Raw genomic sequence first — 26133 nt, forward strand, 5'->3', positions numbered from 1 at the left:
GAAAAGACCCTCCCCCAATGCAACAGAACCCTCTTGGGCTGCTCCCTGCCGGAGACAGAGGGGAGTTGGTGCTGGGATTCAGACACTGGACACATTTGGGGACCCCCCACCCTCCAGCCAGGACTCCTGGGTTCTTTCTTGACTCTGGCAGGGGAGTGGGGTCTTGTGATGGGGGGCGCTGGGAGCCAGGACTCCTGGGTTCTCTCCAGGCTCTGGGAGGGGGAATGGGGCCCTGGGCCGGTGGCTCTGGGTGCTAACTCACCCAGAAGAGAGGACAGCTGGGGTCCGGCCCAGCCACGTGCGGACGCCCTAGACAAGATGCCTGAGAGAAAGGCTTTGCATGGGGGACCCATTGGGGCAAAGTGAATTAACAAAACACCTCTGTGCAACCAGAGAGAAAAGGGGGGGAACCATGTGGGGGTGGTGGTGGTGGTGTGGGCCCCAAGTTGGGCTCTCTTATGGAGAAAACACCCTGCCAGCGTAAGCCTCTCGTGAGAAGTGGATCCTGGCTTTCCCATGGGACAAGCGCTGGATGGGCGGACCAACGGGGGAGAAAGGACCAGGAAAGGAAACTGGGAATAAATTCAGGCTCTAGACTGTGTTTATGACTCTAGCCAGTTTATTAACTGGTAATTACTACAGGTTCCCGACTGGTTATTAACTGGTAATAACTATGGGTTCTAGCCAGTTTAACTAGGAATAAGCGCGGACCCTACCCCATGGTTGATATTCTTCTTGTATGTGTTTCCAAGCCTTAAACTTGCTCCTGTTTGACTCTAGGTTTTGCTGCAGACATGACCCCGGGCCAGGTGCTTAGCAGAGGGCTGGACTGAGGGGACAGCGGTTAAGGGGGGCGGAGGAGCTCCCATGGAGACAGCCGATCTGAGCGCGAAGCGGGTCCCCAGCAGTTGAGGGGCTGGGCACAGACAGGCTGGAGGGGGTGGTGCCCCAGGGACAGAGCAGACCTCGGGGCGGTTGCAGGGCGGGTAACTATCTCCGTAGATTTAGCCTCAAATTAGCTCTGCCCCAAGGACCCGCTCCAGGACCCTAAGGGCCAGCATAGGCAAACCCCAATGCCCCAGGCTGGGACAGGCTGGTGGGGCCCAGAGTGGGGCACTCGCATAGCCACCAGCCAGAAGGTTTGGCCGTTTCCCCCGGTGAGGACAGACAAGGTGGCCTGGTGCTGCTGATTCACCCTGAACCCCCGGAGAACCATGAAAGGGTCACAGTGGGGTATCGGGGTAGATGGGCTGTGGGGGCTGAGCTGGGGGACAGGGAGGGGGTGGGATACTGGGGTAGATGGGCCCCGGGGGCTGATCCGGGAGGCAGGCAGGAAGGGACGGGATGCCGGGGTAGATGGGCCCCGGGGCCTGTTCTGGGGGGAGGGCAGGAGGTGGGATACCGGGGTAGATGGGCCTGGGTGGCTGATCCGCAGGGTAGGCAGGAGGTGGGATACTGGGTAAATGGGCCCTGGGGGCTGATCCAGGGGCAGGGATGGGGGAAGGAGACTCCAGGCTGCAGCCCCTGCCAGAGATGGAAGGACGTTGGGTTAGTCACCCCAAGCCCCAGCTAACCCCCCCAACCCCTTACAGCGCTGGGAGGGGGAGGGCTGTGGGCAGGTGCTGGGGGCTCAGGCAGTTCGGGAGGGGGGCAGGGCTCTGATCCCAGATGGGGGAGGCAGGAATCGGGGGGAGGGGGCTGAGTGGGATGCTCTGTGGGTACCTGGGGGGGTGCCATGGGGCTGGGGGAGGGGAGCTGCTGGCAAGTCCTGGCACAAACCCTCTGTATGGGGCACAGTACCCACAAGGGGCCTCAGAGGCAGCCCCCCCCACACACACACTCCAGTCCCCTAAGCAGGGCTCAGTATCAGAGAACGCTTGTCCCACCCCCTCCATTTCTGGAGCCGCTTCTCCCCCTGGTGGCCGGTTCCCTGCACGGTGGCCGCACCCTCTGGTGCTGGGGTTGTTTGTTAGTGACACGCCATGGCTCTGCAGGCCATATGGGGTTAATCCAGGGGAGGGGGGTTCAGCCCCGTCCCACAAAGAGGGAAACTGAGGCACGGACGCTGATAAGCCCAAATGGCTGTAGAGTGACAGAGGCCAGGAACAGAATCCAGGACTCCTGGGTTCTATCCCTGGCTCTGGGAGAGGGGATGGGGTCCAGTGGTTAGAGCAGGGTGGGGGTGGGAGGTGCACTCTTCAAGTGCCCACACACACGGATCTAGGGGTCCCTACAGACTGTAGCTGTCTGTAGGAGGGGGGGCAGTGACCCCTCAGGCCTCGTCCCATGGGAATCGGATGCCCACGTCCTGCATTTGCTCCTGGTAGAGCCGGTCAAATGCCTGGCTCTGCGCCACCGTGAAATGTCCCTTCCAGTCGCCCGGGACCCCTGTGGGAAGCAGAGAATGGAGGGGTTCAGGGAGTCTTCCCCAAGGGCCCCTGCTGGGAGAGGCCAGGCCGGGGTAGCTGGGAGCCCCCGCCCAGCCCCTCGCCCACCTTTCCTCAGGAAGGGGCTGATCCGTTGGTCCATGATGTTCTCCGGCACCAGGCTGTAGTTACACATCCTGTTCTGCTTCATGGCCTGGAAGGAGGCGTTCTCCACCACCCCGTCCAGCGCCCGCGCCTCCAGCGGCTTGCCCAGGAACTGGCAGATCCGCTCCACGCTGCCCCGCAGGTCCTGTCACAGGGCGGGACACTGGGGTGGATGGGCCCGGGGGGCTGATCTGGGGGCAGGGAGGGGGCAGGACACTGGGGTAGATGGGCCCGGGGGGCTGATCTGGGGGCAGGGAGGGGGTGGGATACCAGGGTGGATGGGCCCGGGGGGCTGATCTGGGGGCAGGGAGGGGGCAGGACACTGGGGTGGATGGGCCCGGGGGGCTGATCTGGGGGCAGGGGGGGTGGGATACCAGGGTGGATGGGCCCAGGGGGCTGATCTGGGGGCAGGGAGGGGGCAGGACACTGGGGTGGATGGACCCGGGGGGCTGAACTGGGAGCAGGGAGGGGGCAGGACACTGGGGTGGATGGGCCTGGGGGGCTGATCTGGGGGCAGGGAGGGGGTGGGATACCAGGGTGGATGGGCCCGGGGGGCTGATCTGGGGGCAGGGAGGGGGTGGGATACCAGGGTGGATGGGCCCGGGGGGCTGATTTGGGGGCAGGGAGGGGGCAGGACACTGGGGTGGATGGGCCCGGGGGGCTGATCTGGGGGCAGGGAGGGGGTGGGATACCAGGGTGGATGGGCCCGGGGGGCTGATCTGGGGGCAGGGAGGGGGCAGGACACTGGGGTGGATGGGCCCGGGGGGCTGATCTGGGGGCAGGGAGGGGGTGGGATACCGGGGTAGACGGGCCCAGCTGGGCTCTGACTCAGGGAGCAGGGAGGGGGCAGGATACTGGGGTAGATGGGCCCAGGGGTGTGACCCAGGATGTGGGGTCGGGGTCTTTCCCTTTCTCTGTCTGGTGCTAGTCTCTCACCTGATGCATTTCCTCATAGGTCAGGAGGAGGAAGTTGAGCCGGTCCCTAAGGCCCAGCCAGCCCTTGACGTGCTGGAACCAGGAGCCAAACAGTACTGGAAGCAAGGCGGGATTAGGGAGGGAGGTAAAATGCCAACTCATGCATCAAACGAACAGAGGGACCCAGAGGCTGGGCTTGAAGATCCTTTTGGTATAAAAGCTGGGCCACACGCAGCTCCCCAGCCCGGAGTCCTGGCTCCCACCCCCTCTGCCCCCCCTGCTCTAACCACTAGCCCCACTCCTCTCCCGGAGCCAGGGAGAGAACCCAGGAGTCTTGGCTCTCAGCCCCCCCCAACCACTGCACCGCGCTGCCTGGTACCTTTGCCTGCGCTGAAGAGCTCCACAAATTCCCCAAAATCTTCCGGGAACTCCAGGAACGAGGCCATTTTAGAGTAATAATAGAGAGAGACACAGACGTCCTTGGGGTTCCTCACAGTATAGATCACCTGGGACAGGGACAGGGACTGAGACGGTGCCCCTCACTCCCGACCCGCAGCCCCCTGCTAGCCCCAGGCTCCCCCCAGCCCTGCCGGTGTCCCTCACTCCCGACCCTCAGCCCCTTGCTAGCCCCAGGCTCCCCCCAGCCCTGCCGGTGCCCCACACTCCCGACCCGCAGCCCCTCACCTTGGCGTTGGAGCCGTGGAGGGAGGTCGGAAAGAGGCCGCAGGGCAGGTGGGATGAGATGAGCCGCGGACAGGGCCGGTTCTCCAGGAACCCAGCTGCCGTGGTCTGCTCAACCCAGGGCACCCGCTCCCAGGAGGGCACCGACTGCGCCAGCTGGGGGTCTCCGTCGCTGTGGATGAGGGTCAGCAGCTCTTGCATCCAGGTGGTGCCTGGGGGTGGGGGGAGAATGATGGAGCTGGGGGGCTGGGTAGATATCGGGGGAGCGGGCCCCAGGGGGTGGTTAGAGCCAGGTGTGGGGGGGAAGCATGGGGGGAATGTGGGGAGAAGATGGGGCTGCGGGAGGGAGGTGGAGGAGAGTTCACAGGGGTCAGGGGGATGTCAGGGTGCAGGGGGATCCTGGAGTTCAGGGTGGCTTCCGGAGTGTCAGAGGAATGGGGTATGAAGGAGGGACACCCTGGGGGATAGGGTAGGAAGCTAGGATCCTGGGGGTCAGAGGGGGGGAGGGGAGAATCATAGAATCATAGAATATCAGGGTTGGAAGGGACCCCAGAAGGTCATCTAGTCCAACCCCCTGCTCAAAGCAGGACCAATTCCCAGTTAAATCATCCCAGCCAGGGCTTTGTCAAGCCTGACTTTAAAAACCTCTAAGGAAGGAGATTCTACCACCTCCCTAGGTAACGCATTCCAGTGTTTCACCACCCTCTTAGTGAAAAAGTTTTTCCTAATATCCAATCTAAACCTCCCCCACTGCAACTTGAGACCATTACTCCTCGTTCTGTCATCTGATACCATTGAGAACAGTCTAGAGCCATCCTCTTTGGAACCCCCTTTCAGGTAGTTGAAAGCAGCTATCAAATCCCCCCTCATTCTTCTCTTCTGCAGGCTAAACAATCCCAGCTCCCTCAGCCTCTCCTCATAACTCATGTGTTCCAGTCCCCTAATCATTTTTGTTGCCCTTCGCTGGACTCTCTCCAATTTATCCACATCCTTCTTGAAGTGTGGGGCCCAAAACTGGACACAGTACTCCAGATGAGGCCTCACCAATGTCGAATAGAGGGGAACGATCACGTCCCTCGATCTGCTGGCTATGCCCCTACTTATACATCCCAAAATGCCATTGGCCTTCTTGGCAACAAGGGCACACTGCTGACTCATATCCAGCTTCTCGTCCACTGTCACCCCTAGGTCCTTTTCCGCAGAACTGCTGCCTAGCCATTCGGTCCCTAGTCTGTAGCTGTGCATTGGGTTCTTCCGTCCTAAGTGCAGGACCCTGCACTTATCCTTATTGAACCTCATCAGATTTCTTTTGGCGCAATCCTCCAATTTGTCTAGGTCCTTCTGTATCCTATCCCTCCCCTCCAGCGTATCTACCACTCCTCCCAGTTTAGTATCATCCGCAAATTTGCTGAGAGTGCAATCCACACCATCCTCCAGATCATTTATGAAGATATTGAACAAAACCGGCCCCAGGACCGACCCTTGGGGCACTCCACTTGATACCGGCTGCCAACTAGACATGGAGCCATTGATCACTACCCGTTGAGCCCGACAATCTAGCCAGCTTTCTACCCACCTTGTAGTGCATTCTTCCAGCCCATACTTCCTTAACTTGCTGACAAGAATACTGTGGGAGACCGTGCCAAAAGCTTTGCTAAAGTCAAGAAACAATACATCCACTGCTTTCCCTTCATCCACAGAACCAGTAATCTCATCATAGAGAGGGGAAAAGGAGGGGGAGTTAGGGTGTGGAGGAGGTGGGGAGACCCAGGGGCTATGGGGGATGGCCGGGCGCTCAAAGGCTGTCCCAGGGTTCAGAGGAGGCAAGTGGAGTTTAGGGAGATGCAGATGTTGGGGTTCAGGGGGTGCAGTGGGGATCCTGGGGGAGGCTATGGGGGATCCCAGGGGCTGGGGCTGGGGGTGGAGGGGGCGGTCCTGCAGACTCAGGAGGGGGATTAGTAGCCTGAGCTAGGGATGGGACGGCAGTACATGGAGGCATGTGGGGGGAAAGATGGGGGGAAAATGTGGGGGGGGCACCAGGGGATGGGGAGGAATAGGAGGATCCCAGGAATTGGGGGGGGGTCTCATCTGCTTTGGGTTAGGTGTGAGGGTGCAGTGGGGGGTGAGGGTATTCAGGGGGTCTAGGGGGATCTAACATAATTTTGTGGGTAGGTGTGGGGGTGCAGGGGAGGTATGGCAGGCAGAGGGGGGCTCTGGAGGCCTCTCATGTGATTTAGGGTAGGGGCGCACTGGGGTGGGGCTCAGGGACTGTCAGGGGATATAAAGGGGTACAGGGGAGGTATTGGGCCTGTGGGGCTCGGGGGTGCAGGGCAGGTAAGGAGGATATGGGGTGGAGAGGGGCATGGGGGGTCTCTCACCTGGTGTGGGGGAGGTGTAGGGGCGGGGGTACAGCAGTAGGTACTGGGGAGTCTCTCACCTGATTTGGGGTATGTGACACTGAAGATGTCTCTGTCTCGCACCTGGAAGCCGAGCTGAGCGTACCTCAGGCTCTCTGTGCTGTGCACCAGGGCCGGGAGCATCATCCCCTTGTACAGCACCGAGTGCGGGCCGGGGGCGGCCATGGAGCTGGGGGGCTGCGGGGACACAGGGGGACCTTCAGCAATGGGCAGCACCAGCCCTGTGTTATTGGGTCCCCCCCTCCCCATTAATCCCCCTGCTGTGTCGCCATCCCCACCTCTGAGCCCCTCCCCCTCCAGCCCCCCAATTCCCAACCGCCACCCCGGGCGGGGAACGCCCTCTAGGGACCCACTGGGGCAGTGCAGGAGGGGGGAGGGGCTGGACAGTCTGGAGTTGTAGAGTTGAAGTTAGGGAGAAGAGAGGGGCATCGGCAGGGCTGGGCTAGCAGGGGGCTGCGGGTCTGGCGTGAGGGGCGCTGGGGGGGGGGGCTGGCAGGGGGCTGCGGGTCGGGAGTGAGGGGCACCGGCAGGGCTGGAGGTGGGGGGCTGGGCTGGCAGGGGGCTGCGGGTCGGGCGTGAGGGGCGCTGGGGGGGCTGCGGGTCGGAGTGAGGGGCGCTGGGGAGGGCTGGCGGGGGGCTGCGGGTCGGGAGTGAGGGGCGCTGGGGGGGGCTGCGGGTCGGAGTGAGGGGCGCTGGGGGGGCTGGCGGGGTGCTGCGGGTCGGAGTGAGGGGCGCTGGGGGTGCTGCGGGTCGGAGTGAGGGGCGCTGGGGGGGGCTGGCGGGGTGCTGCGGGTCGGAGTGAGGGGCGCTGGGGGTGCTGCGGGTCGGAGTGAGGGGCGCTGGGGAGGGCTGGCGGGGGGCTGCGGGTCGGAGTGAGGGGCGCTGGGGAGGGCTGGCGGGGGGCTGCGGGTCGGGAGTGAGGGGCGCTGCGGGGGCTGGCGGGGGGCTGCGGGTCGGAGTGAGGGGCGCTGGGGGGTGGCGGGGGGCTGCGGGTCGGGAGTGGGGGGCGCTGGGGGGGGCTGCGGGTCGGAGTGAGGGGCGCTGGGGGGGCTGCGGGTCGGAGTGAGGGGCGCTGGGGAGGGCTGGCGGGGGGCTGCGGGTCGGAGTGAGGGGCGCTGGGGGGGGCTGGCGGGGTGCTGCGGGTCGGAGTGAGGGGCGCTGGGGAGGGCTGGCGGGGGGCTGCGGGTCGGAGTGAGGGGCGCTGCGGGGGCTGGCGGGGGGCTGCGGGTCGGAGTGAGGGGCGCTGGGGGGTGGCGGGGGGCTGCGGGTCGGGAGTGGGGGGCGCTGGGGGGGGCTGCGGGTCGGAGTGAGGGGCGCTGGGGGGGCTGGCGGGGTGCTGCGGGTCGGAGTGAGGGGCGCTGGGGGGGCTGCGGGTCGGGAGTGGGGGGCGCTGGGGGGGGCTGCGGGTCGGAGTGAGGGGCACCGGCAGGGCTGGAGGGCTGCACCCCACCCCCTTACCCTGCGGCCGGGGTCTCTCCAGGGCTCTGTCTGTGTCCCGGGTTCCCACGGCCCCGCCCCACCTTCCAGCCCCGCACATTGGTGCTGTGTGTGAATCCGGGTCACTGCTGGGGGGATCCCCCTCCCCCAGGGCAGCCCCAGCCGGAGCCGGGCCCCGCGCTGCGCAGTGACGTGGCGGGGGGGTCCCGCGGGGGGGCTGCCCCACTCGGGGGTCCGGTGGGAACAGCTGGTGCCTCCCGCCGGGAGCCCGCGCAGTGGCCAGCCGGCCCTTTCGAGGCCCCTGGGCGCCAGCAGCGCCTGGCTTCCTGCCCCAGACCCCCCCAGGGCGCAGCTGGGTTGATTTGGGGCCTGTCCCCGGCCCCCTCTGGAGAGGGGCCAGCTCAGGGGCTCCAGGCCCGGGAAGAGAGGTGTGTTGAGGGAAAGGTCCAGAAGGGCACAACATGACCCGGGTTAAGCATTTTTCTCTATTTTTATCCACTGAAATATTGAGAGATGTGCAGAATGGGGGGGGGGGGGTTCAGATGATAATTATGAGAGGACAGCAGATGGGGAGATGCAGGAGGTTAAGAACATAAGAATGGCCAGACTGGGTCGGACCAAATGTCCATCTCGCCCAGTGTCCTGTCTGCCAACAGTGGCCAGTGCCAGGTGCCCCAGCGGGAATGGACAGACCAGGGAATCAGCGAGTGATCCATCCCCTGTCGTCCTCCCAGCAAACAGAGGCTCGGGACACCATCCCTGCCCGTCCTGGCTAATAGCCATTGATGGACCTATCCCCCATGGATTTATCAAGTTCTTTTTTGAACCCTGTTATAGTCTTGGCCTTCACAACATCCTCTGGCAAGGAGTTCCCCAGGTTGACTGTGCGTTGGGTGAAGAAATACTTCCTTTTGTTTGGTTTAAACCTGCTGCCTATTCATTTCATTGGGTGACCCCTAGTTCTTGTATTATGAAAAGGAGTAAACAACACTTCCCGATTTACTTTCTCCGCACCAGTCATGGTTTTATATCAATGGAAATAATTTTCCCTGTGTCCGTGTGAAATTGACGTTTATTGACATTGACCCATAAAAACTCAAACCTTCCAAGCCTGCATAGGAGTATGGGAAGTTCTTTTAAATATCCATCTATCCATCCCCAGATACTCTATCTATCTATCTATCTATCTATCTATCTATCTATCTATCTATCTATTTTCTCCACATCAGTCATGATTTTATAGCCATCTATTGTATCCCACTTTAGTCGTCTCTTTTCCAAGTTGAAAAGCCCCCATTTTATTAATCTCTCCTCATACAGAAGCTGTTCCAGACCCCTAATAATTTTTGTTGCCCTTTTCGGAACCTTTTCCAATTCCAATGTATCTTTTTCGAGATGGGGGGGACCACACCTCCACCCAGTATTCAAGGTGTGGCCAATGACTCCAAGGTCTCTCTCCAACAGCTAAGTTAAAACACAAATTGTCAGCAGGTCAAACCCCCCCCCCCCGCCCCGCCCTAGGGAAATAGCCATAAATCAGCCCCTAACAGCTTCTTGAGCAGGTGTCGATTATTATCCAGGGAAATCTTCCTCCCTGGGCTCAGAGGCGTGCAGGGAAACCACCTTTCCCAATAAAAATGAAATCCTTCCAAGCAGGGGATTTGCCTGGGGCTACACTAGAAAATTACCTCGCTCGGGGTGGGAAAAGTCCAGCCCCGAGCGGCACGGTTAAGCAAACCTCAGTGCCCGTATAGCCAGCACTCAGCCAACGGGAATTATCCCTGCCCTTGGGGAGGTGGATGGGAGCAGCCCCTGCGTCGGGTGTGGACGAGCCCAGCAGGGGCACATGGAGGGGCTGGAAGGAACATTGGCAGATGCTCGGTGCTGTTCTTGTGTGAGCTAGCGGGGTTTGAATGGCCCCACGCACCCTGGCTCTGCACACCCTTGTCAGTGGGGACGTCGGGTGCTGCAGGCCGGGGCAGCCTTCATGCAGAATCCCCTCTATAGAGGGCACTGCCCAGCCCTGGGGTCTACTCTCGGCCAAAGGGTTCTGGGGCTGCACTGTGGGGTAGAGGGGGGATCCACACACCCAGCCCCTTGGCCTGTCCCCCTCCTGCCTCATAGTGAGCAATGACTTGAATGTACAGAATGGCCGCACTGGGTCACACCAATGGTCCATCTAGCCCAGTGTCCTGTCGTCTGACAGTGGCTGGGGCCAGGGGCTTCAGAGGGAATGAACAGAACAGGGCAATTAACGAGTGATCCATCCACTGTCATCCAGTCCCAGCTCCTGGCAGTCAGAGGCTTAGGGACACCCAGAGCATGGGGTTGCATCCCTGACCAGCTTGGCTAGGAGCCATTGATGGACCTGTCCTCCAGGAACTTATCTCGTTCTTTTTGGACCCCTGTTATACTTTTTGCCTTACAACATCTCCTGGCAAGGAGTTCCACAGATTGATGGGGCGTTGGGTGAAGAAATACTTCCTTCTGTTTGTTTTAAACCTGCTGCCTAGTAATTTCATTGAGTGACTACTAGTTCTCATGTTCCTCCACACCAGTCAGGATTTATTAGACCTCCATTGTATCCCCTCTTGGTCGTCTATTTTCCAAGCTGAAAAGTCCCAGTTTTATTAATCTCTCCTTGTACAGCAGCTGTTCCAGCCCCCTGATCATTTTTGTTGCCCTTCTCTGCAGCTTTTCCAATTCCACTGTATCTTTTGGGAGCTGGGGTGACCAGATCTGGACGCAGTATTCAAGATGTGGGTGCACCATGGATTTATGTAGTGGCATTAGGATATTTTCTGTCTTATTATCCATCCCTTTCCTAATGAGTCCCAACATTCTGTTTGCTTCTTTGACGGCCGCTGCACATTGAGTGAATGTTTTCAGAGAACTCTCCACAATGACGCCAAGATCTCTCTCTCTCGGGGTACCAGCTAATTCTGTATGAATAGTCGGGATTATGTTTTCCCAATGGGCATTGCTTTGCATTTCTCAGCATTGCATTTCATCTGCCATTTTGTGGCCCAGTCGCCCAGTGTTGTGGGATCCCTTTGTAACGCCTCAGTCTGCTTTGGACTTTCCTTGTGGTCCCGGCCAGGTTCACACCCCTTGTACCAGTGGCTGGCAGGTAGGTTCCCACATGGAGGGAGGGGGCGGGGCGGGGCCGTGGGTCAGGGACAACACAGATGCCCTGGAAAGACACCACCCAAAGGTTAAGGGGCTGGGGCACAGACCCCGAGCTGAGCTAGCAGGGGGCTGCAGGTTGGCAGTGAGGGGCACCAGTTCCAGTCCAGTCCCCTGATCCCCACTCACCTCCCCAAATTGGGGAGAGAACCCAGGAGTCCTGGCTCTCAGCCACCACCCCCCCGCCCTAACCACTGGACCCCACTCCCCTCCCAGAGCTGGGGAGAGAACCCAGGAGTCCTTACTGGCCTCTGTCATGCTCCAGCCATTTGGTTCATCAGCGTCGGTGCCTCAGTTTCCCTTTCTGTGGAACCAGGCCCAACTCCCCTCCCCTGGATTAACCCCGTATCGCCTGCAGAGTCGCGGCCTGTCACTAGCAAATAACCCAGCGCCGGAGCCTGCGGCTGCTGTGCGGGGAATGGCCACCAGGGGGAGAAGCGGCTCCAGAAATGGAAGGGGTGGGGGCAGGCTGTGCCTGGCAATGGGGTGGAGGGGGGCGGGCTGCCTCTGAGGCCCCTTGGGGGCGCTGTGCCCCATACAGAGGGTTTGTGCCAGGCTTCACCAGGGGCACCCCTTCCCCAGCCCCATGGTGCCCCCCAGCTACCCACAGAGCATCCCACTCAGCCCCCCTCCCCGATTCCTGCCTCCCCCATCTGGGGTCAGAGCCCTGCCCCCCTCCCCACCTGCCTAAGCCCCCAGCAGCTGCCCGCACCCCTCCCCCTCCCAGCGCTGTAAGGGGTTGGGGGGGATTAGCTGGGGCTGGGGGTGACTAACCCAACGTCCTTCCTACCTCCCTGCCTCTGGATTAGCCCCTGGGGCCCATCTACACTGGTATCCCACCCCCTGCCTGTCCCCTGGATCAGCCCCCTGGGGCCCATCTACCCCAGTATCCTGCCTCCTGCCTCCCCCTGTTTCAGCCCCCCCCGGCCAGCTCCGGCTCTAGGCACCAGCAAAGGAAGCATGTACATCCAGGGGTGGCACAATTCCAGGGGCGGCAGTCCGGCCCTGCCCCAGGCCCATCTACCCCAGTATCCCGCCTCCTGCCTGCCCCCCGGATCATGCCCCGGGTCCACCGACCATGGTATCCTAGTGCCCCTACCCCAGGATCAGCCCCTGGGGCCCATCTACCCTGGTACCCCACCGCCAATCGCATGGATAAAGATAGAGCAGTATATATGGGAAGATAGAGAGAGAGAGGCTGTATGGGGATAGATCGATAGATAGATAGATAGATAGATAGATGGGGTGGATGGGGATAGATATAGTTGGGGTGGATGGCAGGATGGATGTGTGAGGGGGATGGATAGATGGAGGTTGTGGGGGGGTGGATGGATAGACAGGGTGAGGGGGATGGAGGGATGGGTAGATGGGAGGTGTGGGGGGATGGATGGAGAGACAGGGGTGAGGGAGATGGAGGGACAGACAGGTAGAGGGGTTGGAGGTGGGTGTTTGCACCAGACCCAGTGGGTCAGACAGTCCCAGCCAGCTGGCCAGATGGGGCTGTGAGTGTCCAACTCTGGTGTTCAGATTGGGGGCGTGGGGGTTTTGGGTCCTGGGGGTCCCTCTGGAGCCAGGGTGCTCAGGGCTCTGGGGAGAGGGGGCTGGGGAATTGGACACGGGGCAGGGCCCCACAGAGTCAGAGGCTGAGCAGGGCTGGCAGGCAGAGTGAATGGGCAGGAAGGTGTGAAGTGGCAGGGGGTGGGGGGTGGATATGCACAGCCCCTCCCCCCCCCCCCGCAGTAACAGGACCCTCTGGCACAGATGCCGATTTCACGCCCGCGCCCAACAATTGGTTCCGGTCAATGGCAACAAGGCTGGGTTCAAGCAGGACGTGTGTTCCCCCCCTACACCCTCCCAGTGCTGACAAGGGCAGCTGGGAACCAGCACATCAAAGGCCCCGCGCCCCATTCCCTGCCCCCTGAGCCAGCCAGTCCTGGTCCGGGGGCTGGATTGGAGCCGGCGCCCCCTAGAGGGGAGAGGCCCTAGCCACCATTCCCTTCCCCCCGCATACTTTAACCAGGACCCCACTCCCCTCCCAATAAACAGACTCTCCTGAGAGTAAAATAATTTCTCATTTTATTCCATTTATCTTTTTTACAAGTGCAAGAGCAGAGCAGGCCATAGGTCAGGGGTCAAAGGTCATCTTTGGTCTTTCCTCTGTCCCCCCCCAACCTGATTGCAAAAATGTGGGGTGAGGGGGGAGTGGGAAGCTGGGTGGGGACGGGCCCTCCCTCAGGGCTGGATGAGGGGAGGTAGGATTGGGCCCTGCATAGGGGGGGTAGGGTCTCAATATGGGGGAATCCAGGGGATTGAGGAGGGGATTGGGCCCAGTTTCAGGGGCCAATGGGGGATCTCAGCCCCTGGAGGAGCGGCGCCAGGCGTTACAGATCCTGCCCCGGGTCTTGGGGTGCCTGGCGCACCCCCTCCCCTGGCCTTAGTGTCCCTGGCATTTCCATCCCACCTCCTTGGGTTTCAGGGGCTCCGGCAGTTGCCCCGCCGGTTCTGCTGCTGGAAGCGACGGAGCTTGTGGGCCCAGACATCGCGCCAGGGCAGCGCCAGGCTGTTCCTGTCCAGCACCAGGCGCGCCGGGTCGGGCGACTCTGCGTCGTTCCCGATCACCAGGTAGGCCTTGCCAATTTGGAGGCGCAGGCAGCCGCAGGCCAGGTCCTGCCGGGGCACCCAGAGCGGTTGCTCACCCCGGCGGATGGGCACCTGGCGCTGCCGATAGACTGCCAGCACCGAGGTCGTGAATTGCCACCACTCGCCCGACTCCACCATGGCCAGCAGCTGGGCATGCAGCACTGCAGGAGGAGGTCAGAGGTCAGGAAGGGGCAGGATACTCCCCAATCCCCAACATTAGCCAGTGATGCTAGTCCCCAACGATAGCCAGTAATGCTCATCAGCCAATGATATACAACGATGCTCAGTGTTAGCCAGTGATACCAATCCCCACTGATATTCAACAATACCCATTAGAAGATGATAACAATACACAACAATACCCAATGATACTCAACGATGCTCAACATTAGTCAGTTATAGCAATACCCAACAACATGTAATGATACTCAACATTAGCCAATGATAGCAAACCTCACCATTATGCAACGATACTCAATGATAATTGACATTAGCCATAGATCGCAATACCCAACAATACACAGTAATACTCAACATTATCCAGTGATACGAAACCTCACCTTTCCCCATGGATACTCAATGATAATCGACATTAGCCAATGATACCAACACCCAGCAATACTCAATGTTATTCAACAATACTCAGCCATTGATACCAATTCCCAATAATACTCAACGATACTCAGCAATATTCACCATTAGCCAATGATACCAACACCCAACCATAATCAGTGATACTCAGCATTAGACCATACCAGTACTCAAGAATACCCAATGATACTGAACAGTAGATAATGATATCAATACCCAACAATACCCAATGATATTCAACAATAGACAAGGATACTAATACCCTACAATACCTAAAGATGCGCAATGATACTCAACCATAGACAATGATACCAATATCCTACAGTACTCAGTGTTACCCAACATTAGGCAATGATGCTGATACCAATATCCACCGATACCCAGTGATGCCCAACAGTGCCCACCAATATCCAATGAGACCCAATATGCAACATTATTCATTGATGTCAAACGTTCCCAAATGATACCAACACTCACCCATATCCAATGATACTTATCAACATCCAACATTACCAAATAATGCCAATGCCCATCAATACTCACTGATGCCCACCAATACTTAGTGATACCCATCAAAACTCAGTGACCCCAAATGGTGGCCAACAGTGTCTACCAACAACCAACGATACTCACCAATACCCAACGTTACTCATCGATGAACTGAAGTGCACTTCAGTACCCAGTGAAACTTACCCACCAATACTGCCTATCATGCCCAATGCTCACCAATATCGAGCAGTGCCCAGCAATGCCCACCGATACTGAAGAGGCCTAGTGATACCAAAGAGTGCCTACCAATGTCCAGTGATACCCACCAATATCCAACTCTGCCAGCAATACCCACTGAAACCCAACTGTATCCAGTGATAACTAGCAATATCCACTGAAAACAACAATACCGAGTGATACCCAATAATAGCCATTGAACCCCAATATCCAGTGATACCCTACAATAGCCATTGAACACCAACAATACTCAGCAATATCCAGTGATACCCAGCAATACATACTGAACCCCAACAATACCCAGTGATATCCCGTGATATCCAGCAATACGCACTAAAACCAAGAATACCCAGTGATATCCCGTGATACCCGACAATACCCATTGAACCCCAACAATACCCAGTGATATCCAGCAATACTCACTGAAACCAACAATACCCAGTGATATCCATCGATACCCATTGAAACCCAACAAACCATGATAACCAGTGATACCCAACAATACTCATTGATACCCAAACAATATGCAGTGCTAGCCGGTGATATCTATTGATACCCAGTAACACCCAGTGATGTCCACAGATACCAACTGATGCTGATTAATACCCAGTGATATATGCCATAAAACCCGCAAGTGGCCCCAGCTCCTACCCAGGGACAGCAATCAGACCCTGCCATGCCCAGAAATTGTAACCACCCCAGAGAAAGCCCCACTCTCCCAGGAATGGTGCCTGATCATGCCCAGGGACTTGGCCGCCCGGACTCGCCCAGGTATTTTGGCTCTGGCACTCAGGGAATGATAATTTGGCTCTGGCACTCAGGGAATCATACTGAGACAGCCAGCGAGGAAGGGTGGTGGAGGAAGGGGAACGGACACAGAGATGGTTGTGGGGGGGTGGACACACAGGTTGGGGGTGGAAGCAGAGAGTGGGGCAGGCTGGTCTCTCACTGTCCTTTGTGCAGAGTGTGCGTCGCCCTTTAGCTGCTCACAGGAGCTGGGGCCAGGGGCAGTGGGCGGTCCATCCTGATAATCCCCTCCTAATCCCTGGGAGAAAAACCACGTAGACTCCTAATGCCCTTTGTGCCTTGAGCCCCGGCCTCCGGCTCAGGGTCAACCCCGCAGTGCGGGAGAATTTCATGCGGGCCAATTGCTACAGTGAGGGCGGTGAGCATGGACCAGATCCCGAACAGAGCATTGCTTGGGAATAAATCATATTCATCCTTCTCCGTACACATCTATCTAGCTATCTATCCCCATAGCACTTCTTTCTTTCTTTCTTTCTTTCTTTCTTTCTTTCTTTCTTTCTTTCTTTCTTTCTTTCTACTAATAATATAAAATTTCCCAGCTTCAGGATGGACATGTATGGGGAGAGAGAGACAGAGAGAGAGACAGATAGGTGGCTGCGGTAGATAGATGAATAGATAGAGGGAGTGTATGGAGATGGCTAGATAGATAGATGATAATGATGTCAGGTCAATGTTACCGTAATCCTTCTTGCAGTATTTTCGCAGGTTCATGTGGATGCGGCCGTGGGAGGGGTTGCAGTGAGTCTGGCATTCAGTGCCTGAGGGGAAAGCACAGATGGGGGGACATGGGTACAGTGGGGTTAGCCTGACCCTGGCTCCCCACTCCTTCCTGCTTCTCATGAACCGGGATCTGTCCCAAATCATGCCTTTGATTCCCACAACTGCGACTCCAGTCCTGGAGGCAGGACCTCCAGCTCCAGAGTTATGAAGTCACTTCCTGAATTATCATTCCTGCTTCCTTGGAGGTGGGATTTCCTGCAGTGCCAAAATTCCATGGTACAGTTGTTAGGCTATCACATCACTTCCTGAATTTACATGTGTCCCTCCCCCCTGGAGGCAGGACCTATAACACAGCTCCAGAGGCATGATGTCACTTCCCGAAATAACGTTTCCCCCTCCTCCCCAGAGGCAGCACTTCCTTGTACTGCACACTTCTGGAGCTATGATGTCACTTCCTGAACTAGCATGCCTCCCTCCTTGGAGGCAGGACTTCCTGGAATGCAAGGTAGAGGACATAATTCTGGGCTTATGATGTCACTTCCTGAATTTGTGTTCACCATCCACCTTTGAGAAGGATTCCCTGGAATGTCTTACCCTACAGCACAGCTCCAGGGCTACGATGTCACTTCCTCAATAAGCATTTCCCCCACTTTGGAGGCGGGACTGCCTGGATTGTCCTACACTGTGTCACAGTTCCAGGTCTATGAATTACATTTCCCACTTCCTGGCGTGCTGTACATCATGGCGCACTAGCTATAACATCACTTCCCGCCTACAGCCCCTGGAACCTTGAAACTCCATTGGGGGAGGGTCTTCTTTATAGGTATCCCAACAAATGTGATCAGCCATATGCCCCCTCCTAATATTCCCCTCCTCTTCCCATTGTCCTCTTCCCCCCATTTCCTTCTTCTGACCTCTCCTGCCTGCCCCGCTTCCATCCCCATCTGCTAGGTGCCCCCCTTCCTCGGCACCCTCCCAACTTCCCCTCCACCAGAGCAGGCACATTGGGTTGGTTCATGCCATGAACCCGCCGGCTCTGCGACCCACACTGCATTGCAGCACAGCCTCCACCGTGTCTTACCAGCAAGATTTGAACCCTCCCCCCAAAGCCATGGCTCTCTGTTAGTCACGCTAAAGGTGCGGCTTTCCCTAGCTGGCAGCAGTAGTAGGCAGTCATCCTCCCTACAGAGCCTTGCACTGGGTGGAATGACACTGGTGGGGGTGACTGCTCCATCCTGAGGCTGGGAAATGGGAGTGGGGATTACGATGCCCAACCTTTGATCCCTCTCATCCTGCCCCAGGCACCTGTGTTCCACTCCAAGGGGTAGGCAGCCGTGGTGGTCATCACTTCTTGAATGCCTGGGAGAGAAGGATGGAGGGAAGAAGAGAGGGAGAAAGAGAGAGATGTGTGGATTTAATAAGCATGATCCTGCCACCCCCTCCCTGTCTCATGCGTGTAGAGAGCAAGGTTCGCTCATGGAACATGCAAGAGAGGCTGCCACTAAGCGTGTTCCAGGTGTGTTTCTTGACTGTTTGCCAGGACAGATTGAAGTCATGAGCTATGATATCACTTCCTGAATTAGTATCTGCACTTCCTGGATGGATGACTCACTTCTAGAGTTATGATGTCACTTCCTGAATGACACACTCTCTCTCTCTCTCTCTCTCTCCCCCTTCCACCATCGGAGGTGGGACATCCTGGAGCGCTAGACTTCCCAAAGTGCCAAACGCCAGGCCACAGTGCCAGATCCATGGTGCCACTTCCAGAATTAACAATGCCCGCCGCCCAGGCTCAGTTTGGGGTGGGCCTTCCTGGAGTGCATAACACCACACGCCACACCCCTGGAGAGCTCTGAGGTCATTTCTTGACTGAGCTCCTCCCACACAGGCAGGACTTCCTGAAGTGCCCTGAACCAGAGCTCAGATCCAGAGATATGACCTCACTTCCTGAATTAGCATCTCTCTCCCGCCCCCGCCCTGCAAAACTCCCAGGAGGCGGGGCTTCCTGAGCAGGATCTGATGCGTGGATTAATTGGTGGGCGGGGCTTCTATGTTACAAATGGTTACCTTATTGATCAGAATATAGGGACTCCACCTCCTTACGGTATTGAATAGAAAATAAAGGCTCTGCGTTACCACATTCAATAGAATACACAGGCCCAGCCTGGCTACCGTACTGAGCAGTATATATGGGCCCAACCCAATTACCAAACTGAACGGAATATATGGGCCCAGACTGCTTACCATCCAGCACACAATATACAGGACCTACCTGGTGGCCAAGCCTTGCCTAGTTACCATATTGAACAGAATATACGGGCGCTGACTAATTACCATATTGAATGAATATGCAGCCCCTCCTGGTTACTTTAGTGAACAGAATACAAGTCCCAATTTGTTTACTGCACCTAACTAGGGTGGCCAGATAGCAAGTGTGACAAACAGAGGCACTTTCTTTGTGTCTGTGTGTGTTTCAGTTGCCTATATGAGACAAAGCCCCTAATATTAGGACAGTCTGGTCACTCTGTACTGAAGAGAGTATAAAGGGACTGACTGGTTACCGTGTTGAGCAGAATATATGGGCCCAGCCTGGTTACCGTATTGAGCAGAATATATGGGCCCTTCCTGGTTACCGTATTGAGCAGAATATATGGGCCCTTCCTGGTTACCGTATTGAGCAGCCTACATGAGCTCTGTCTGTGGGATTATACTCAGCCAGTAAACCTGAGGGACCGACTTACGGAGGCAGGGGGTGTGGGCAGTGCGGCTCTGCTGAAAACCCTGGGCGCAGCGGTTGCAGGTGAGCCCGGTGACACCCATCTTGCACTGGCACTGCCCTGTGGTCTGGTTGCACATGGTGCCGACTGCTCCGATGGGGTGGCACTGGCAGGCTGGGAAGGAGACAGGCAGGGTTAATATCTGTCCCAGCAGCAGGCCTCACAAGGGGTGGGGACATGCTGCAAGCTTCCCCACAGCAGTGCCCTGGGTGGCTCACCCTTGCAGGCCCTGCGGCTGGTGATGGGCCGGCCCAGGTCACGTTTGAAACCCGGCTGGCAGTAGTGACAGTGCCGCCCAGCCGTGTGGTGCCGGCAGTTCAGGCAGACGCCCCCGCTCTTGCGCCCCGAAAGCTTGTACAGCTCCATGTTGAAGCGGCACCGGTGCGCGTGGCGGTTGCATTCGCAGGCTGTGGAGACAGTGGGGCAGAGGTGGGGGAGTCGTCATTCCAGGGACACCCAGCAGGGGGCGCCTCAACCACCAGCCAACCCCGCCCATCCTTTGCTCGGTGCCCCTCAGTCCCGACCCGCAGCCTCCTCCGACACTGCTCTCCCAGCCCTGGGCGCCCCGCAAGCTCTGTCAGGGCCCCTCAGTCCTGAGCCACAGCCTCCTGCCGGCTCTCCCAGCCTGTGGGGTCTCTGGGCTCAGAGGGACCCTGCCCCGGCCTGTGCTACCCGCCATCCCCGCTAGGGGTCTCTGTGCTGAGAAGGACCCTTGAGCTGCCCAAGTGCCCAGCCCTTGGCAGCCGCGCCCCCCCCGTCACTCACCCACGCACTCGTGAGCCTCGCTGGGCGTGGCCCGCTGCCAGGGCCGGTCGCAGTAGAAGGCCCTGCAAGTCTCGCACTCAGGGCCGGCCGTGTTGTGGCGGCAATGGCACTGGGGGGCGCCGCTGGGCCCAGTGGCCCCGCACCGGGCAGCGTGCCCGTTGCACCGGCACCGGCCCCCGACCTGCAGCTCCGACACCCCGTAGGAGGCTTCCCGGCCCCGCAGCCCCAGCCCCCGGTGCCTGCGATCCAAGGCCACCCGCAGGTCAGTGGCCGTCACCCAGTCCTGGAGCACTGGGCTGTACTCGAAGGCCCGGGCCCAGGGGCGGCCGGCTAGGGGCATGAAGGCTACCAGCCCCCCCACCAGCGGCGTGGGGTCCGTCTGGGCGGCGGTGCAGATGGCCTCATGTTCCAAGGCCTTGCTGACGGCGGAGGCCGGGGGCAGCCCGTAGGCCTGGGGGCAGCGGGCGGAGAAGAACTGGAAAGGGGTCCAGGAGTGGCCATGGTCTGTGGATTTGTAGAGGGCCAGGGAGTGGGGGCGGGGGGAGCAGAAGCGGAGGGCCACGTAGAGCAGCTCGAAGCGGCCCCCCAGGGCCAGGGTCAGGCTGGCGTTGGCCACTGGCCCCGACTGCCAGCAGGTGGCCTCGCCGCCCGCGTCGGTCAGGTGGGCGGCGGGGTGGGCGGCGGCAGGGTCGGCCCCGTCGCAGAGGCGGCACCGGCGGGACGAGGCATCGCCCGGGTGGCGGAAGACGCACAGGCGCTGTGGGGGGCGGCCGCAGGTGGCGGAGGCCTGGACGGGGCGCCCGGCGGCCAGGTCGGCCGGCTCTGGGAGGCAGTAGCGGGGCCGCCGGGCGGCATCGTAGCAGGGGTCGGAGGTCAGGCCCAGCAGGGCCAGCTGGAGCGAGAGCAGCACTCCCAGGCCCCGCCAGACGCCAGGCATGGCCAGGTGGTCAGTGCCGGGACGGCATCACCTGGAGAGACAAAGACAGGAGAGGGTGAGGGGCAGGGTGGGCAGAAGACGGCCTGCAGGAGCCAGCCCCAGGCCCACCCGCTTGCCAGAAGGCAGGTGCCTTCTCATTCCTTCCCCACTCTAGGGATAGCTGTGGTGGATCACAGAAACAGCTGTCACACAGCAGGACTCTGCCGCAGCCATATCCAGTGGCGGTGAGTTCCACAGGCTAACCGCTCAGCAGGCTGGATCTCCTTCGCTGTCGTGCCCCACGTGTTCTGCCCTGAAGCAGGTGGGGCCCAGGGGACCGTCTCTGACCCACTTGCTCCAACTAACACCTTCCCCACCCAGGGCAGACTGCTGCTTCTGGGACACCAAAGCCAGAGCTTATGCTCAATGACCTAGTGGAGTAGCTCCATTTGCCAGCTCCAGTCAGCTGTAGTAGGCTGTTACCCTCGAGCTAAACCAGACACAAAAGGGCTACAGAACATACGTAGCCAGTGTGTTACATACACCACCATGCGGCCTCCCATAGAACCCAGGAGTCCTGACTCCCAGCCCCTCCCCATAACCACTAGACTCCACTCCCCTCCCAGAGCCAGGGATAAAACCCAGGAGTCCCGGCTCCCAGCCCCCCAGTTCTAACCATTAGCCCCCACTCCTCTCCCAGAGCTGGCCTTGGACTGGTGCTCAGAGAATTATCTTTGTAGCTTCCTGCTTGGGGTGTTACATGCAGGGTCTAAATGATCAGCAGATTTGGGGTGAGCAGGGCAGGAATGAATTTCTCCCCCAGCTCAGCTTGGCTAGGAATTCTGTGGGTTGGGGGGGAAAGGGTCACACAGCTGGGCTCACTGCAGCGGCAGGCCGGCAGGGGTCTGGGGAGCGCGGCCAGTCCATCCCCACCTGCGCTCAACCAGACCCGTGGTGACTGAGCCCTCCCCAACGAGGGTTTGTCCAACCTGGTCCTACAATCATAATAGGGCCCCATGCCCAATGCCGGTGCCCTGCTCCGGCCCCTGTGAGCCCCCTCTTAATATCCACCCTAGATCTCCCTTGCCGGGAACAGATCGTAGCCCGTCTCTGTCCCACATGGAGCCCAGCTGATCCCTGACCTCTTTACGCCCCCCTTGAGCTGGGATACATCCCCCTTCCCCCCTCAGCAGGGATAATCCTGCGCACCCATCTCAGCTGTTCCTCCCCTGACTGGTCCTTTCGCCCGCCTGGGGAAGCCGGAATTTGGGGCTGTCTCACCTGAACCAGCCTCTGCCACTCTGGGACACACCCGTTTTCGGCCCCTGGCCCAGGAGGTCGCTTTGATCTCACGCCAATCTCCAGGCGTCCCGGAGGGGTAAGGGACCGAGTGGAACTGACTGGCCACTGGTCCCCCTAGGATCTAGGCATCTGCATGCCCCAGGCTTGCTCCAACCTGCCCCAGTCCTGGCTGCGGCCAGCCTGGAAAAGGTTAACAGGGCCCCACCCCGGCAGCCCCAGCTCGGCGCTAATCCGGGTGCGTGACTGCTGTGAGAAGAGGCCCTTTAAATCCAGACTCTCACGGTTATTAAGGGCTCATCGGCTTGTTTCTGTCCTGATTCCCGCTCCCCCTCCAACCCACCCAAGCCCCCTTCCCTCTTCCCTGGGGGTGCCGATGGGGAAGGGGTGGATCTGAGAGAGGGTCCGCTGGCAGCTGGAGTCAATCCAGGATTAAGGAGGTCTCTGGGTTGAGATAGGAGGGGTAAAGGACACCCACCCAGCCAGCCACCGCACGGAGAGCCCCAAATGATCCCCAGTGGGAACAGCTGGCTCAGGAGACCAGGGATGGGACACAGGGCCTTTCCCCTCTAGGGGGTGCCGGCTGCGATCTGGCCCCAGGGCAGGGCACCAGCTGGCTCAGGGGTGGGGAATGGGGCACGGGGCCTTTCACTCCACACAGAGAACTGGTTCTGATGCAGCCACAATTTTGCAGGGATAAAATAGTGAGGACCCCTGGGTTCTGTTTCCCACTTGGATCCTCTGTGTCCACGTGTAAAACTCTGACGGGGCCCTGATCTTCGTGACTCTTTGTCTGGGCAGCACCCAGCCCAACGGGGCCCCGATCTCGGCAACTCTGTGTCTGGGCAGCACCCGGCACGACGGGGCCCCGATCTCAGTGACTCTGTGTCTGGGCAGCGCCCGGTGCGACGGGGCTCCGATCTCGCAACTCTGGGTCTGCGCCCGGTGCGAAGGGGCCTCGATCTCAGTGACTCTGTATCTGTGCCCGGCACGACGGGGCCCCGATCTCAGTGACTCTGTGTCTGGGCAGCGCCCGGTGCGACGGGGCCCCAATCTCAGTGCCTCTGTGTCTGGGCAGCGCCCGGTGCGACGGGGCCCCAATCTCAGTGCCTCTGTGTCTGGGCAGGTCTCGGCACGACGGGTGCCTGATTGTGACCAGAAGGAAATTCTCTTATTCTGCATTAGCCCGGCCAGACACCTGTCTCTGCCTCCCTGTGTCTCTTGGACACTGATCGATGACTCAGGGGTGCTAAGTCTGGGATTAGGTCGTCGCAAATTCTTGATTTTCGCTGCGTTCCTGCGCGCCATGTTAAGTAAACACCTTCGCCCCCATCTGGGCCCCCCACCCCCCAACTCAGCTCCCGCCCCTCCAGGGCAAGAAAATATACAAACTGCCAGGAACCACTCCCAACCGAGAGCGCTCTTCTCTGAGCTGCGAGCTTCCCCACAGCACTGCCCCAGCCAGGGACTCCAGTGCTGTGAGCTTCCCCGCAGCAGTGCCCTGCACATCCTCCTGCCCGATCCTCTCTCTATCTCAAGATCTTGCGGCTGCCAGCATCCTCCAGCGCTGGTCCCAGCTCCCCACGCCCCCCAGCACAGCCCCTCTCATGTCTGGCAGGCTCTTCTGTTTGATTCATGGCAGCTGGGATTTTACACTCGGGCCCATCCCACTGCTTCTTCCAGCTATTTATCACCCCGGGGGAGTGTGGGAATGGGGGCCAATGGTTAGAGCGAGGATGTGGGGGTGGGGAGTCAGGATGCCTGGGTTCTCTCCCTTTGCACTGGGAGGGCAGTGGGAGCTATTGAGAAGCCCCCCAGGTGGGGCAGACGTGCTGGGAGCCATAAGTCTGTGCCCAGCTCTGATTTCCCTGATTGCTAATTGCTGAGGCCAGCTCTAATTGTTAACATTCCTGCAGGGCTGGGAGGTCCCTGTCTTCGCTCTCCCGGGGCCCATCCCACCCCAAGCACCAGACCCAGCCCCTCTGGGTTGGGGGTTACTGGCCCTGGATCAGAGGCCTCAGCCAGGCCAGGTCCGGGAGCACCTGGGTTGCCAGGGAGTGGATACTGTCATTGGGTAGGACCTACAATAATAATGGGACATGGCGCAGGAGCATGGGAGGGCAGGGGGGAAGGATGGGACCCTTTCTAAGCACCCTATCTCCCCTGGCCCACTGAAACTCGCTCTCAGCCTCCCCCCGAACCTTCCCCCTAAACTCACCCTCATGTCCCTGAACCTTCCTCCTAAAATCCCAGTGACCACTCTGAACGCAAACATCACCCAATCGTTTCTCAGTTTGGGACATGCTGGCTGCACACTGATAACGATTATTATGAGCTGCCCAGACACAGTCACCGAGATCGGGGCCCCGTCAGGCCGGGCGCTGCCCAGACACAGACACACTGAGATCGGGGCCCCGTTGGGCCGGGCGCTGCCCAGACACAGAGTCACCGAGATCGGGGCCCCGTCAGGCCGGGCGCTGCCCAGACACAGACACACTGAGATCGGGGCCCTGTCGCACTGGGCACTGCCCAGACACAGAGTCACCGAGATCGGGGCCCCGTTGGGCCGGGCGCTGCACAGACACAGAGTCACTGAGATCGGGGCCCCGTTGGGCCGGGCGCTGCCCAGACACAGAGTCACCGAGATCGGGGCCCCGTCGGGCTGGGTGCTTCCCAGACACAGTCACCGAGATCGGGGCCCCATCGGGCTGGGTGCTTCCCAGACACAAAATCGCCGAGATCGGGGCTGAGTTCCGCCAGACGCTGCCCAGACAGAGTTGCTAAGATCAGCGCTTGTCGTGCCGGGTGCTGCCTAGACACCGTCATTCGAGTGGACCTAGGCATCGGATGGGCTGTGACAGGTGGCCAACAGAGGCACCCAGCGGGTGAGGGATGAGCTAAGCAAAGGGTTTAACAGGTCTCTCAGCTCCCTCTTGGTGGGAGCGGTCCTGGAACTTTTGCAGGTTTTCGCCTGTGTTTGATTTCAGGTTCAAAGAAAGAAAGAAAGAAAGAAAGAAAGAAAGAAAGAAAGAAAGAAAGAAAGAAAGATTTGGATGTAGGAAAGTGTGAGTGAAAGAATAAACGCAAGAATGAAGGAAAGAAATAAAGGACAGAACCAATGGATGAAGGAAAGAAACTGCACCCGAAAGTGTGGCAGACGACTGAAGGAAAGAATGAATGAAGGAAAAAGAGTGAGGGAAACATATAGGAAAGAATGAACGGACGAACAGAAGAAGCAAAGAAAAGAAGGAAGGAAGGAAAGAATTAAAGAGAGAGTGAACAAATGGGAACTGACGGGAGAAGGAAGAATGAAGGAGACACAAAGAAGGGAAGGATGGATGGATGGATGGATGGATGGATGGATGGATGGATGAGGAAAAAGCTGAGGAATGAATGACAAAAGACATAAAGCCAAAAGAATCAAAGAAAGATGGAAGGAAATGAAGAAAAGAGGGAAGAATAAAGCGACGGAAGGAGGGAAAGACGAGGAGGCCAGTGGAGAAGTGCAGGAGGCCACCAGCAGCGAGCAGCTTATACTGGGCTGGGGGAGATCGGGGTGTGGGGGAAGCTGTCGGCATTAGTTTTTTGGGGAGCTGTTGGGGGGGGGTGGAGGGTGGATCTGGGGCCCAGCATTAGCCCTGGTTGGGAAATCGCTGAATTCAACAAGCGGGTCAGGATAGAAAGTCATTCATTAGTCCTGGGGGCTAAAGGGCTGTGGTTAATAA

General features: G+C 58.9%; 2 protein-coding genes across 5 annotated transcripts in view; both read right to left on the bottom strand.

The window, feature by feature from the left end:
- Window positions 1-601: 601 nt before the first annotated feature.
- LOC125627973 (sulfotransferase 2B1) lies at window positions 602-8158 on the bottom strand. 2 transcript variants are annotated; one of them, XM_048832636.2, is made up of 7 exons: window positions 8003-8155; window positions 6565-6721; window positions 4131-4339; window positions 3826-3952; window positions 3468-3562; window positions 2496-2676; window positions 602-2388 (listed from the first exon to the last, which is right to left on the bottom strand). In XM_048832636.2, exons 2-7 carry the CDS (start codon window positions 6707-6709, stop codon window positions 2273-2275), a joined length of 873 nt encoding a protein of 290 aa, XP_048688593.2. In that variant the 5' UTR covers window positions 6710-6721; window positions 8003-8155; the 3' UTR covers window positions 602-2272. The 2 variants fall into 2 exon arrangements, with proteins under 2 accessions (XP_048688593.2, XP_074978606.1); XM_075122505.1 differs by lacking the exon at window positions 6565-6721 and having other exon boundaries at window positions 8003-8158.
- A 1368-nt stretch (window positions 8159-9526) lies between these two features.
- NTN5 (netrin 5) overlaps window positions 9527-26133 on the bottom strand; it is a 35821-nt gene continuing 19214 nt past the window's right edge. The window contains exons 2-7 of one of the 3 annotated variants that reach the window (XM_075122521.1): window positions 20194-21161; window positions 19647-19835; window positions 19393-19542; window positions 17957-18010; window positions 16609-16689; window positions 9527-11174 (exon numbers count right to left, since the gene is read on the bottom strand). In XM_075122521.1, coding sequence (XP_074978622.1) covers window positions 11155-11174; window positions 16609-16689; window positions 17957-18010; window positions 19393-19542; window positions 19647-19835; window positions 20194-21130 — 1431 coding nt within the window. In that variant the 5' untranslated portion in view covers window positions 21131-21161 and the 3' untranslated portion in view covers window positions 9527-11154. Of the gene's footprint in view, window positions 11175-13220; window positions 13969-16608; window positions 16690-17956; window positions 18011-19392; window positions 19543-19646; window positions 19836-20193; window positions 21162-26133 lie in introns of those variants that run through there. The other 2 variants (XM_075122520.1, XM_048832587.2) reach the window with 2 other exon arrangements.

Source organism: Caretta caretta, chromosome 23 (genome assembly GCF_965140235.1).
Source record: "Caretta caretta isolate rCarCar2 chromosome 23, rCarCar1.hap1, whole genome shotgun sequence".
Taxonomy (NCBI): domain Eukaryota; kingdom Metazoa; phylum Chordata; order Testudines; family Cheloniidae; genus Caretta; species Caretta caretta.